General features: G+C 43.4%; 1 protein-coding gene across 2 annotated transcripts in view; it reads left to right on the forward strand.

The window, feature by feature from the left end:
- The first annotated feature begins 769 nt into the window (after positions 1-769).
- METTL9 (methyltransferase 9, His-X-His N1(pi)-histidine) overlaps positions 770-15,052 on the forward strand; it is a 43,648-nt gene continuing 29,365 nt past the window's right edge. Inside the window, exons 1-2 of one of the 2 annotated variants that reach the window (XM_060031886.1) lie at positions 770-1,725; positions 12,721-12,911. In XM_060031886.1, the coding sequence (XP_059887869.1) occupies positions 1,213-1,725; positions 12,721-12,911 (704 nt within the window). In that variant the 5' untranslated portion in view covers positions 770-1,212. The remainder of the gene's footprint in view (positions 1,726-12,720; positions 12,912-15,052) is intronic. The other variant, XM_060031887.1, reaches the window with a different exon arrangement.

Here is a 15,052-nt window from a genome sequence, read left to right on the forward strand (position 1 = left end):
AGGGAATATACTGGAAACAGAACACAAAGTACCCTTCCCCTTTCCCCTCCCTGCCTTTTTGCTTGTTTGTTTGTTTGTTTGTTATAGCCTGTGTTACATTAGGCAACAAGATGCCCCTGTCAGCGAAAGGTGCCAAGCTGAGAGTCTTAGAAGCTAATAAAAATGTTTGTGGATAAGCAACAGTTTTGTTCCTCAGCAGTGGATCACCACGACGCTATTAAATAACAGTCTCTGAAGTGCACTAATGGAGTTAACAGAAAGGTTTCTTTTGTTTTGAACTAAAATACAGTGTATTACATTATTTCTAGTGAAGTTAAAAGCAGTTTCTAAACAAGCCTAGGAAGGTGTGAAGCTAGAGGACCCATGAAATATGTTACTCCTTAGTTGTAGCTTTGGTGGCAGCAGGAAGAACTTCAGACACAGGAACACAGTGTAACCTTTCAGTTTTGAAACGCTGCTAGGTCTTCCCGTTCTATAAATGATCAAAGAAACATTTGGGTAAATACTGCTCCCAAACCTTACTTGGCTTTAAGAGTGCTGGGTCCAACTTCCGTTTGTTAGTTCAAGGAAACAAGCAGCCAGGGACTCTAATTTGGGGTCTTCATTCTTGGACAGGGTCATCAACACACCAAAACATTACTTGCAGGTGCCCCAGCTGCAGCAACTTCCAACAAAGGCAGAGCTTTCCCCGATGCCTCTTAGAAACAGGGAGCCAGCAACCTGCCAGGCTTGGGGAACTGGGCGGGGAGGTGGGGAGGGATTGGTGGTAACTTTTCCCCCCTAGATTCCTGTCCGCTTTGCAGCTCCTGTGAAGCAGGGTGGAGGTCCTTGGGGTGGGGGTCTGGCTGGTCGGCTCTAAATGTAAATAGGAAGCCACGCAGCTCAGCAAGTAACAGTTAAGAAATGGCAGTCTCCATCTCTGGCAAGGACTTGGTCCAAGTGTCCGAAGGTACGAAAGGGATGAGGGTCACCCCCGGGTCAATCTGCACAACCTGGTGAAAGTCCCTCCGTCGTGGGGGCGTGAATGAGGGGCCCAGAGGCAAAGACTAAGGCGAGGAAAGACCAGAAGAACCGCGGACACTACCTTGGAGGGACGGGGAGGCTTCAGGTACCGCCTTGGAAATTATCTCCCCTGGCCCAAAAGTCTTAAAATCGTTTCCGCCATGATAAGGAGCCGCGACCAAACGGGAGACGGGGACGCGCGCCACGCGGATGCGCGCTCCCTTTGTCCCACCTCCTGGCCGGCCCGCTCATTGGGAGGAGGGAGCGCGCTTCGGAGAGAACGCGCCGCAGCCGTGCGTATGTGGTCCGGGTGGAAACTGGAGCCGGCGGCGGCGGCGTTCCGGTGTCGGAGAGGACGGGGGAGGCGGGAAGGCTGCGCGCCGCCCGCTCCTCCCCACCCCCCGCCTCGGCCCTGAAGGGGCTGGATGGGCGAGTTGGGCGCGATGGCTCGATCCTGGGCGGCGGCGGCGGCGGCGGCGGCGGCTGGAGGCGGTGGCGCGTCCTCCTCCTTGCCCCGGCGCCGGCGGTGATCCGAGCGAGTGGCCGCGGCCCCCGATGAGACTGCTCGCGGGCTGGCTGTGTCTGAGCCTGGCGTCCGTGTGGCTGGCGCAGAGGATGTGGACCCTGCGGAGCCCGCTCACCCGCTCCCTGTACGTGAACATGACGAGCGGCCCCGGCGGGCCGGCGGCGGCCGCCGCGGGCGGCAGGAAGGAGAACCACCAGGTACTGGGCCGAACCCGGGCCCGGCGGGGCGGGGCCGTGGCGGCCGACCTTCCCGCGCTCAGCCTGGCTATTGTGCGGGGCGTCATGGCGAGAGGCCCCCCCGGGCCTCGCCCCGCCGCCCCGGCCTCTCACAAAGTTTCCCCCCGTCTTCCCGGCCGGGCGCTCGGTCCCGGCCCGGCGACTCCTTTTGTTCCGCGGCGCGGTTGGAGGACGGCCTCCCCTATCCCTCCCCGGCCCCGGCGTGCGCGGCCCGGAGCCCCGCATTGTTCCTGGGTCCCCGGCGGTGATTGCAGGCGCTCCGCCACCTCGGCGTCCGCTCCCGGCGGCGGGACGGAGGAACTTTGGGGTCGGCGCGTGGCGACTGGGACCCATCTGACATCAGGGCCTGAGAGCTAGATGATCGGACCAAACCCATTATCCCGGACAACCTTCATCAGCTCCGAGAATCACACCGAAAAGCCGGTGCCTCTTTTTGCCTGGTTGAATTTCTGAACGTACAAAAGGTCATAAAGAAATTTAACCGTGCTTCGTGAGCCATTTAACTCTCTGGGCTCGTTCCGGTGACATTTTCCCTAAGCACTTAAAAATGTGTTTGACAGGTCGTCACTCCCATCCTATCGAACCTTCCCCTGCTACTAAAGAGAGATCGCCTTTAAACTTTGATTTTGGTATCTGACTGCAGAGATGTGATAATACGAAAGATGATGTAAGCTTCTACTGGAAGGGTTATTAGAACTGGGCAGGAGTGAATTCTTTAAAAAGTTGTAGTTGTGCACTGTGAACGATGGCGGTGTGGCTCGTTGGGTAGTCTTTTCATTAGCTTAGTTTTGTGCCGCTTAAATATGTGCATTTGTAGTATTAAGAGTGAGATATTTCATATTTGACCGTAATGTAGTTGGCGGTTAACATGACTATTGCAAGGAGGCTTTTGAACTCTGCCAGAGTGTTCGTTTATAATAGCTAGCATTTGTAGTACATTTTGCCTGCCCAGAGAGCAGTAGCTAATTACTTCCCATCTTGTGTCTCATAATTTTCATATTTTCTCATTCTCCTATGTCATTTTTCTTGTTATGCCAGGTGTTCAGAGTTTACACCGAAGTTGATTTCATGTGTTCTAATGAAACTAAAGAATTATCTAAGGAGATAAGGCTATTCATTCAGAGAAGTAGTATTTAGTTTTTCTTTAAAAAATATTTATAGTGGCCTTTTTCTATTTTTAAAGGAAATCATAAATTTCCATAAAATTTTTTAAAATTTATAATCCCACAGCTATTGCACTTTGTTAGGTAATCACTCCTATGATATTGTTAGGAGTGCACATAAAGTTAGTCGGTGATCTTAACTTGTAAACCACATTGTTTGCTACAGATTGATCAGTCAGTTTTAGAGTTGTACTGTAGTGATAATGTAGTTACCAAAATGTCATATATCTGTAAGGAACATGGATAATGGTGTAAAACAATGAATAGAAATGTCCTTTTTAACAGTTGGTAGAAATAAGTTTCTGGGTAGGATAAAAAGGAGGCTTATTTCCATTGACATGGAATTATGGTAGAGTCTCTTGGCTGTAGGTGTTTATTACAACGCTTGTGATTACCTCTACTGCAGTACACTTGATGTTTTCAGTGCTCAAAAAAGAAATAGACATATTATAAAACTGAAAAACTGTTTAAGTAACTTGGTTTTTATGGGGCCTAGGTAGAACTATAGCTGTAGACATAGCCTCAGAATATGTCCTAGCAAGATATCTCTGAATGTCTTCTAATTGTGTACCTTTATCAAGTTGAATCTGCCAGGTTCTAAGGAAATGTAATACCTCATTTACTTCATTAGGCTTCTGAGATACTAAAGTATGTGTGTACGTGTGTACATGTGTGTGTTCTAACCAGTTGCACCTGACAGCTTGGCAGCTAATTTCTCTGAAGACTAATCTGGTGGTTTCTGAATATTAGGTGGGCAGGGGGAGATTGGCTCTTTTCCTTAGAACAATCAATCCAGACATTATTTTGAGTTGATACATGCACATTATGAAAATATTGTCCATGAATAAAGATTAAAATGAACAAAAGAAACATGTATAGAAACCACAGTGAAATAGGAGACTGTTCTCTCTGCAACGTGGCTGAGTTGATGATTTGTTACCTGCTTTATATTTCAGGATCCTGGGTTTGCCTTATAAACTTAGTTGCTTGTGAAGTAACTTAACCCTAAACGCTTTTCCTCCCTTCAAATTAATAGTTCATACTGGGTCTTCTGGTGTTCATTTGGGTATGTGGCTTCCATAGCCAGCCACATCTGGTTCTTTTGCAGTTGCATGAAAGTGGGGTTATGGATTTGATTGAACCATACTTAGCACAAGTTTTCCTTATGGTTATTATTATTTTTTTTTTAAGTTTTATTTTTTTTTAATTTTATTTATTTTTTTGTGGTACGCGGGCCTCTCACTGTTTTGGCCTCTCCGGTTGCGGAGCACAGGCTTCGGACGCGCAGGCTCAGTGGCCATGACTCACGGGATCTTCCCGGACCGGGGCACGAACCCGTGTCCCCTGCATCGGCAGGCGCACTCTCAACCACTGCACTACCAGGGAAGCCCTCCTTATGGTTATTTTGATTAAGAAGTTATGGTGGTAGATTCTGTGTTTAAGACAGACCTTGGGCAATGTTTGTTCTTTAAAAATAGCTATTTAGTTACTATAGCCTTGAGAGGCAAGGCTCCTTTGAGCTAAAGCAGCTCTAAAACTATAGTCGCAGCACCATTTTAATAACTCGGTTTGGTGTGCTAGCTTCAAAACTGGGATTTATGTTTCACTTTGGGAAATCGAGAAGCAAGGGAGGGCTTCTCTCAGAGTAGGGATGGATATGGCTTGCATGCCAAATTGGGCTCACTGACTTTTTTGTACAGACTGTGAAGTAAGAGTAGTTTTATACTTTTAAATGGTTGCAAAAAATATATAATCTTTTGCAATATGTGAAAATCTTTTTACATGAAATTCAAATTTCAGTATCCACAAATAAAGTTGTGTTAGAACAGAGCCACCAACTTTGTTTACCTATCATCTGTGAGAGCTTCCAGATACAATGGCACAGTTGCATGGTTGCTACTTTATGACCTACAAGCCTAGAATATTTACTGTCTGGCCCTTTACAGAAAAAAAAGTTTCCTCCAGAGAAAATTTCCAGCTTCCTTAATCAGCAGCACATTCTCTTTTTTTAAGCAGCACATTCTTAATCACAGATTGCAAGGTGGGTAGTTTGACTTACTGGGAAGAAATTGAGGCAGACAGTGAGAAACTAGATATGTGACTTTTCAATATTGGCTGACCCGGAACTTACAAAGAAGATAACAGCAACAAAAACTTTGGATCTAGTCTTTTTGAGGCATTGCACCTAGTACTTAAAGTTAATGCAACTATTAAAGAGCTATTGAAACTCTTAAAGGACTCTTAGGCCCCACTAACTAGGTTCTTGATAATAACAGTTATTCAGCAGCTTCTCAATTGATGGAGTGAAAAAAGGATTTTTATCGAACTCCTTGGAGCCAGGCCAGGACTATTTCTGCAGGTGACATACTGCAAGGTTTTTTTTAAAAGCACAGATAACATTATCGGGAGTTAATAAGGTGTGACATAAAATTGCAAATATGTGTATATCTGACATTTTATTTTTTCACCTTCTTATATAAACTTGAACTGTGCTTTGCCATAAGCAGTGGTGGGTTTAAGATAGAATTGAAATGATTTGGATTTTTTTCCAAATGAAAAAACACTTGGACATCACAGCGAAAGATCAAAGGTTATGCTAAAGGACAGATTCTGTCTGCTGCCCCTCACTCCCCAGTTACCTTATGGAGGTGGACCCAAGTCAGGCATGAGTTATCAGTGCTCAGTGGGGCCAGTCAGCTAGCCAGACAGACACTGATGGATAGGTTCGTGTCCTCCTCTGAGCTGCCTTTGAAAGTCTGGAGGCCTTTGCAGCCGAATACCAAAGAGATTTTGAAAAGGGTTTCTTCCTTCCTTATAACCTGTGTTGAAACCCTAAACAAGTGTTTGCTTCAGTTTTACAGAACACGGGGATGCTCTGTTCTGGATATACCAGAGGCCTTTATGTTCCCCTCTGAAGGTGCCCTAGGGGACCCAGGTACTTCCAGTAAAAGAGGTTTTTAGACCCTCTGAAGCGTGGTTAAAATCTTAGGATTGTAAAATACAAACAGTGAGTGAGTATTTGAAATGAAGATTGCCAGTAATTTATTCATTACATCAGAGCTGAAGCAATTTAATCTAATCTGTATAAGTTGTTTCCCTCCATGGACGTGAAGGTGTCTTGTTACTCTGCACTTTGAAATCTCACATAAAGAGGTTGTTGGTTTAGGTTTGTGTCATTTGTAGAAAAAGAATGAATGATTTGAATATCTCCTCCTAAGCTGTACTTATACACAAGGTGTCAATGATTAAACGTCTGGACTGACATGATTGCATTGTAGAACTGAGAATGTGATTTTTGAATCCTTAGCTGTCAAGGTCAATGTCGTCAGGCTTGGTCTTACCACCTGCTGTAGTAGAAAAGATTCTGCTGGACCCTGTCAGTGGAGCCTTTCTGGTTGTTTTTAGTGGTACTGAATATCTCAGGTCTTTGCTTACTCATTTCTTTTGAGAATGGCTGGGTGCCCAGACCTACAGTGTGGTTTTTGGGCATTCCCTTGAACTTCAGTTCTCTGACTGGCTTTTGTGGACCTTGGACAGGAAGGGAAAGAAAATCAAGTTATTTTGCTTCTATTAAGTGTCAGGTACTTTAAATATATTATCCTCTCTAATCCTCAAAACAACTCTTGGATGTGGTATATCCCCATTTTACAGACAGAAGATTGAGGCTGAGCAATGAAACTTGCCCAAGAGCACAGTTAATAGATGGCAGAGTTGGATTTTGAAACCCTGCTCTGTCTGGTTTCAAGGCCCAGGCTTTCCCCACTGTTTCATGGTGTCTCTCCTAGGAATCCTTGTTGTCTGAGGGGCTGTGAAAGTAGACTGCCTTCTTAATGGCAGACTGTCCCCATTCTAGTGGACGTCTGTGTAGACATTGAAATTATGTAGCTGAGTACAAAAACCAAGTTGTTCTTGCAGTTTGTGAGTTAGATAAAGATGGGACAAGTGCTTGAAGTTCTGGCTTTCATCCAGTTTGTGCATGCTTAGGTCAAATTTAACATTGAAAAAAAAAATCTTGCCTGTGGTGTCTTTCTTGTGACACCAGCCAATTCTCTGACACTAACTAGGTGTTCTACAATTCACTTCTGTTTGACACTACCCGGAGTTAACAGCCCAGAGACTTAAGGGCTCCTTCCTGCAAGACTGCCCTCACTTCACATGTCAGCTACAAGTTGAGGGTCCACAGTCTACCCATGCTTCTGTCGGACTTGTTTATAAACTCTGTGGTTTCCACAACCCCCATCAGGTTAAATAACTTGCTGAAATGACTCACAGAGCTTTGGAAAACACTTGACTTCTGCTTATGGTTTATTATAGAGGATACAACTCAGGAACAGCCAAGTGGAACAGATGCCTAGGGCAAGGGGTTGAGGGTTGGAGAGGGTGGCACAGAGCCTACGTGCCCTGTCCAGGTAAGCCACCCTCCCAGCGTATCGATGTGTTCAGCCACCTGGAAGCACCCAGCCACCTGGAAGCACCCAGAACCCTGTCTTTTAGGAGTTTTATGGAGGTTTCATTACCAAGGCATGACTGATGAAATCTTCGGCCTTTGGTGATTGAACTCCATCTCTAGCTTCTCTCCCCTCCCTGGATGTTAGTGGTGGGGCTGAAAGTTCCACCCTGCCCTCCCGGTCATCTCCTGAGCATACAAAAGGTGTTTTATCACTCCTGAGTTTCTCGAAGGTTTTTAGGAGCTCTGTGCTGGGAACTGGCGATAAATACCAAATATTTATTTTTTATTAAAATCAGGAAGTTGGTTTTTTAAAATAACTTTCTAATTCTAATTTTACTAATGTGCGCAAGTCCTTTGTATTTTGGAAGAAAAGACTGTTATATCATATGCCACGTGTTTGACTAGTTGAGGAACTCAAAAAAATAATTTCAGAAAAACTTTTAACTGTATCCCTCAGTCTGATAAGCAGATATAATTTTATAGGGAAATTTCATGTCTACTTTAAAGGAACGATTCATCCAACAAGGTTATATAAAGATGAGGAGATTTCCATGGCCTTAATGAAATCTTTAAGACATGACTTAACACTTCATTATGTTGACTAGCTGGTGCCCTGTCATGTCTACCTGATTTGGCCATTTATTGTTTGGCTAATTATTAGTATCTCTACAGTCTTGTTGCTAGTAGGGAGAACATTGCTATTTACTGTAACCTCTTTTAGAAGATGTTATGTTTAGTTATCACATCCTATTTCACACTTGGCATCAGCAGATGACTGCATGGCATAACTCTGGCTTGATTAGACTTTGTTATTTCAAAGATTTCCTTACTTATTTCCATTGAACAAAACTCAAGCAAACTTTAAAGGGAGATGCTAGCTCACAAGATGCTTTTTCAGACCCTGTGGTCTCCAGCTGAGGAGTACAGCCCTACAGTAGGGCTGGCACACGGTCCTTCCAATGTGAACCTTTAACAGGCATGATACTTTGTTCTTGCCTGTGCACATTTGTCTCTGTAGTCTTTGAGGAGCACACGTTCAAAGAACTCACCTGCTTGAACATGTGCAGAAGCCTACAGACAGGCCACTTAGTGAGAGCTCATTAAAGCTTTTCATTTAAGCTGGGTTGTCTGGAGAGAGGTAACTCCAGGGGGACTGCCACATGGTTGCATGGGCTCCTGCACTGACTTTCTGTCAACATCTTAAGGGCAAGGTGACTAAGTATTTAAGGCCTGAAGGTCCTGGCCAAGATCACGATGACATTACTTGTTTCTCTGGGTTTCTGATTTTTTTCCCTCCTCTGGAATGTAAGTTCCTGGAGGCCAGTGAGTCCATCTTTAATTTTCCCTAGACCACTTTTGAGCTGGGATGGTTAGGAAATGCTAATGAAATTTTCTGGGTAAGCCCATTTAGGGGTTCTTAAGCAGTGGTGATTTTGTACCTTCAGGGACACTTGGCAATGTCTGGGACATTTTGGGTTGTCATAACTGGAGGGTGCTACTGGCATCTGCTGGGTACTGGCTAAGGATGCTGCTAAACATCCTGCAGTGCACAGGACAGCCCCCATAACAAGGATTGTCCAGCTCCAAATGTCAATAGTGCTGAGGTTGAGAAACCCTGGCCTAGTGTAATTTAGTTGCTATCTAGATCGGATTATCTTTAGACACATTTAGTCAGTCTAACTGGCCAGAATAGTTCTGCTTTCTCAGACAGATACACTGGGTAGCCTGAAGCAAAGAGAAGCTTCTTTGAAAGAAACTCATAAAAAAACCACATGCACCTAGAACAGGAGCTTGAATCAGCTGGGAGTGCTCAGAAACCCCAGGCTTCCTATTCATTCAGGAGCTATAAGGTGGGAAATGAAATGTGCTCTGCCAGGTGCCTGGTACAAGGTAGGCACTCGGTGTGTTCCTTCATTGCTTGCTCTGCTAATGCAGTTTTGTGGTGGGTGGGTAGCTTAACTACTATTTACAGAATTGGGTTTAAGCAAGGCCTTGCAAAAACCTTGAAGTTTTAGAAATTGATGAAACCCAGTGACACCTGTCTCCATGGTTATCCTTGTGTTCTCTCCAGGATTTTACTAGAAACTCTAAATTTTATCTGTTAGACTGCCTGTGATTTTTAACAATAATTGTTAAACAGATGAACATTTATTGTTCATCCGTATCTGTGCCAGTCACTGAAGTCAGTCATTGTCCCTGACCTTTTATGGCGCTTTCTGTCTACTGGGAAGATAGACACCGGACATGCAATTATGTACAGGTGTTCAGTTCAGTGGTTATAAATGTTACTGAGGAGACTTGGGAGATGTGAGAGAGTATTAGAACAGGGGATCCATCCTAGTCTGGAAGTTCAAGGGAAACTTCCTTGAAGAAATATTTAGGCTTAGGTCAGTTGGGGTGGTGGGAAATGTAGGAGACAGCGAATACCGTGCGAAACAGCCTTGGGAAAGGAGCCTTCCAGGAAAAGAAAGAAGGGTACAGTGTTGTGACATAGTGAGTGGCTGGGTGTTATGGATTGGTAGGGAGTGTCGTGAGGTGAGGCTGTGGACACAGAATGGACAATCCTGTAGGGCCTTGTAAGCCATATTAAGTATTTTGGATATTAAGACTTCTCTGAAGCAGGGTATTGACATGATTAGATTTGCATTTGAAATTTGCATTTTTAAAGAGATATGCTTGACCACTTAAGTTTTCTAAGTGTACAATTCAGTGCTTATTAGTATAGTCACAAAGGTGTACAACCATCCTCACTTTCTAATTTTAGAACATTTTCATCACTTGATACAGAAACCCCATATTCATTAGCAGACACTCCCCATTGCCTCCTCTCCCCAGACCTTTGGTAACCGTGATCTACTTTCTACTTTCTGTCTCTGGACCTGCCTATTCTGGACAATTCATGTAAAGGAAATCATGTAATTTGTGGCCTTTTGTGACTGACTTATTTCACTTAGCATAATATTCATAGTTCATGTTGTCTCGTGAATCAGTACCTCATTCCTTTTTATGGCTGAAATAATATTCCGTTGTATGGATCAATCACATGTTGGTTATCCATTCGTCAGTTGATGGACATTGGGGTTGTTTCCACTTTTTGGTAGTTATGAATAATGCTGCTATGGAATTGACATTAGTATCATACAGATGGTCAGGAGGAACATGGAATTCAACCTTCATCTTTAAAGAGAAGGGCATTACTCCTTTTTATTCTGTAGTACAGTCTTTTCAGTAAGCATTTTCTTTTCTGAAAGATTTGTATGGCAGTAAAGGTTCAACCACATGTGTTAATGTTGATGAATTGAGAGAAATGCTGTTAAAAACTTGAGTTTTGGGGAACACTTGAAAGCATTATTTGCAGTTAATGGTGCCAATTCTTGCTTAGTTCTGGAAGTCAGAGTCTGTTATTGTTCTGGTTGTCTATTTACAAGTGGATGCCAAAGAATTCTTAGCTCCTCTGTTCCACTTGAATGACTTCTTGTCCACGTTAATAGAATGTACCTGATTGCCTATTACCAAGGTGATGGCTTTCATCTTGATTAGTCATTTCAGAGAATTAAGAGAAAATAAAAGTTAGAATGGCCTCAGTATTACAGAGTTCAGAATGTGAACCAGGAGGTCAGGCATATAATAAAAAATGGTTTATGACCTGCACTGGGGCATAACTTCAGGCACAATGAGTGTTAAGAATTAGTTAATGATTAAGCATGAACGTTTTCAGACCAAGGAAAAAAGTGTAGGCAGTGAATGTAAGAAGCTTCAAAGCTTATCATGTAGAGTGGGAAAAATAAAAATAGTATCAAGCTGAAGCAGTTTTGGTAAAAGTGTTTAATGGTAAATTAACACAAATCAGTCAACAATTGGAAAGATTTGGTTTATCAAGTCAGGGCACAGAGTTCGTAAAAAGATTAGTTAATCTTTGAAATCTTAATGTGCCTGTCTGCTTCTTTGTATTGGTTTATAACTGGTTCCTTTCAATGTTAGTGTCGGGAATATTACCCAAAATTTCATTCAATATTTAGCAAGCTTAGGATGACTGTAAAATTGGTCCATCAATTGTGCAAGCAGTTACAGGACACCTACTGCTGATGAATGGTCGTGTTTGTCAGGGGGAAGCAGGTTACTTTTGGCTACTCATTGGGAGAAATTGATTGTTTCTTAGTGGATAACAGATTAATAGTAACTGGTCTACTCTGCAGTTTCATCATGGTACTTAATGGACTTACGTTTATTTATCAGGCCATGTCAGAGGACTTTATCTCACGGCTATTATTATTACAGTAGTCTCATGTGTCTGGTCCTATATTGAGGATTGGCCTGCATTAACTTGCTTAATCCTCTAAGTAACCTACCAGGATAGATAGAAACCAGTGACATCTCTAGTCTACCGATGAATTTACAGAGGCTCAGAGATTAAGTGACTTGTGTGAGCTCATACACGGGAATGGCTGAGCCAAGACTTGATGATGAGCTCACTCTAGAGCTGCGGCGCCCTGCAGGCTGCTTACCCCCTTCTCTGGTATACTAACGCTAGATGAAAACGGGACACATTTATCACGGAAGATTACATTTCATCCACAGTTGAGGTTCTTGAATTTTGTTCTAAAAGTGTGTTCTGGTTAGAGCCTATTCCTAGAAATCTGGTTCTTAGCATGTTATTACTTTGTCTTCTCATTGGTTGCATGTGACCTTAAGTAACTTCTTAATCTTTCTCAAACATACTTGGCTCCTGTCTAGTAGAATGTTATATGACCTGGTAAAGCGCACCTCAGTGTTCCTAAAGGTCCCTATTTAGCCCACAAGAAGAAGCGCAGCTTAATCTGGTCACTGGAATATTAAATTCTGCTGTTCCTCCTCCGCTTACTTGATTTGTCTGGTGGTTTCGAGTTAAATCATTGCATTGAGTGACTGTTTTCTTATCTAAAAACAAGGTTAATGTTGGTAGTTATTGCCTTATGTTGAACCCCAGTGAAGGAGAGGCCAACAGTTTTCCTAATCTTGGGGTTCAGGGGGATATGGTGACAGAGTTTTGGGCCAGGAGTCAGAGCACATGGACGGTGGCCTGGCTCTGTCACTTACTGAGCTGCATGACTCGGAAGCCTCTTCACCCTTCCCCCACTCTTCTCTGCGTACCCTGAAGGTAATGAGAATTAAACCAGGAATTATGTATGAGGAAATACTTTATACCTTATAGGTCATATAAGAGATGATGATTATTCTTAAAGTGCCATGAGATTATAACATTTGGAAATCTTAGATTTAATTTCGTCTTCTATTTTTTGTTTTTGGACTTCTTAGATGACGCTTCAGTTGTATGTTTTCATTTTTTTTCTTCTTTCTTTTTAGTGGTATGCGTGCAACAGAGAGAAATTATGTGAATCACTACAGGCTGTCTTTGTTCAGAGTTACCTTGATCAAGGAACACAGATCTTCTTAAACAACAGCATTGAGAAATCGGGCTGGCTGTTTATCCAATTATATCACTCTTTTGTGTCATCTGTTTTTAGCCTGTTTATGTCTAGAACATCTATCAATGGGTAAGTGAATCTTGGATACTTTTTTCTTTATCCTTAGGTCTAAAAAAAGAAAAGGAAAACGAAAAGTTACCTTGTTGAGATGTTGACCACCTCTACAGCTACAACACTTCTAGTCAGAATCCTTGGCCCAGTGTCTCAGCCTCTGCAATTATGCTTTTAAAATTCACTGTAACTTGATCTTGATAAACAGCCTCATTGGTCTGTATTTCTGTGATGGGAGTCACAGTGCTTCCCACTTTGGTGTGCACAGGAATCACCTGGGTATCTGGTTAAAAGGCAGATTCTGAGTCAGTAGGTCTGGGGTGGGACCAGAGATTTTGCATTGTTAACGTGTTCCAGGTGATGCCTATGCTGATCTATTAGAGAGGAGCAAGATGGTTGGAACCATCTTAACATAGACTGAAAAGTAAGATCTTTGCCTTAAGCACACTTCCCAGGAGCAAGTTTTTTTGGGAAGGATCTAATTCAGCCCAGCAGTGGATGGTGGCTTGTTCGAGTGAAGGGTTCTCCATCTGTTCTTTCTTTCTTTCTTTTTAAAAATATTTATTTATTTATTTCGTTGTGCTGGGTCTTAGTTGCAGCAGGCGGGCTCCTTAGTTGTGGCACGTGGGCTTCTTAGTTGTAGCATGTGGGCTCTTAGTTGCGGCATGCATGTGGGATCTAGTTCCCTGACCAGGGATCAAACCCAGGCCCCCTGCATTGGGAGTGTGGAGTCTTAACCATTGTGCCACCAGGGAAGTCCCTCCATCTATTCTTACATAATGTTTAGACTCACCAGAATTTTGTAAACATTGTGGAATTCTCTATCCCTAGAGTGGTTCTCTCATATAAGTCTATGGAAGAAGCTTTAGGAATATTTTTATCCTTTCTTGGCCAAATTTTCAGACACCGCAAAGCCTAAGAATCCAGAACTCCAAAGAGAAAAGCAGCAGGGCTCAGTGCTTGAAAAGCCTGTTGGACCACTTGAAGCCACTGGCTGGGCCCACTTTTTCTTCCCTTGAGGTTTGGAGCCAGCTTCTACTGAATGTCTGGATCCCCAGTCTATCATCTGGTCCTTAAATATGTTTTCAGGAACCATGAGCCGTTTCTCAAGATTTCTTCATTGTTTATATGAAATTGCCTTAAATTTGCTTTAGCAAACAGTTGTTATTTTTGTATTGGTAGCTGAGTTTAAACAACTTGGTCTGACATTTTGTTTCTAAAATTCACGGCATTGAATTTCTGTTCTGTACCATTTATTTTTTCGCTGGGAAAGCAGACAAGTCACCGCAGCAGTGATTTTTAACCTTTTGGGGGCCCTGTACCTCTTTGAAAGTGATATAAAGTAGAAATTCTCTCTTCAAATAGTCCTTACATTCAGCATTTTGCATATAATTTAGGGAGATTTCAAACTCTAAACCGCTTCCCCCTACCTCTACCCTGTTCGCCCCTGGTTAAAATTCTCTGCTCTGGGATTTCACAGTTCGGTCAAAGGGGCAATAAGATTAATAAATCCGTTTTGGCTTATCTTATCCACAGCTCTTCTGCTTTTCTTTTTTAAATAACCCTCATCCCCACCCCTTCATCCCCCCTTGGCACCCCTCTCCCCCAACAAAACAAAAACATCTCTTGCCCTGTGTCCTATTCTCAGCTGGAAGCTTAACTTTGAGCCCATTGGGAATTTCCGTCTATGGCAATGGAAGCTTATTACCACAAGTGGCTGTCTCTTATAGAAATAATTACTATGGTAACCTTTTTTGAAAGAATATTGATTTATTTTATTTATTTTGTGGGTTTTTTTGGCTGCGTTGGGTCTTAGTTGCGGCATGCGGGATCTCTGTTGCAGAATGTGAGATCTTTTCCATGCGGTGCGTGGGCTCTTTGAGGCTTGCGGGCTTCTCTCTAGTTGTGGCGTGCGGGTTTTCTCTCTCTGGTCGTGGCACGTGGGCTCCAGAGGCCGTGGGCACTGTAGTTTGTGGCACCCAGGCTCTCACATTAAGGTGTGCGAGCTCAGTAGTTGTGGCTCGTGGGCTTAGTTGCCCCGCGATATGTGGGATCTTAGTTCCCCAACCAGGGATCGAGCCGTGTCCCCTGCATTGGAAGGCAGATTCTTTACCACTGGACCACCGGGGAAGTCTCTATGGTAACCTTCTTGAATTAAA

Source organism: Delphinus delphis, chromosome 15, assembly GCF_949987515.2.
Source record: "Delphinus delphis chromosome 15, mDelDel1.2, whole genome shotgun sequence".
Classification (NCBI taxonomy): Eukaryota; Metazoa; Chordata; class Mammalia; order Artiodactyla; family Delphinidae; genus Delphinus; species Delphinus delphis.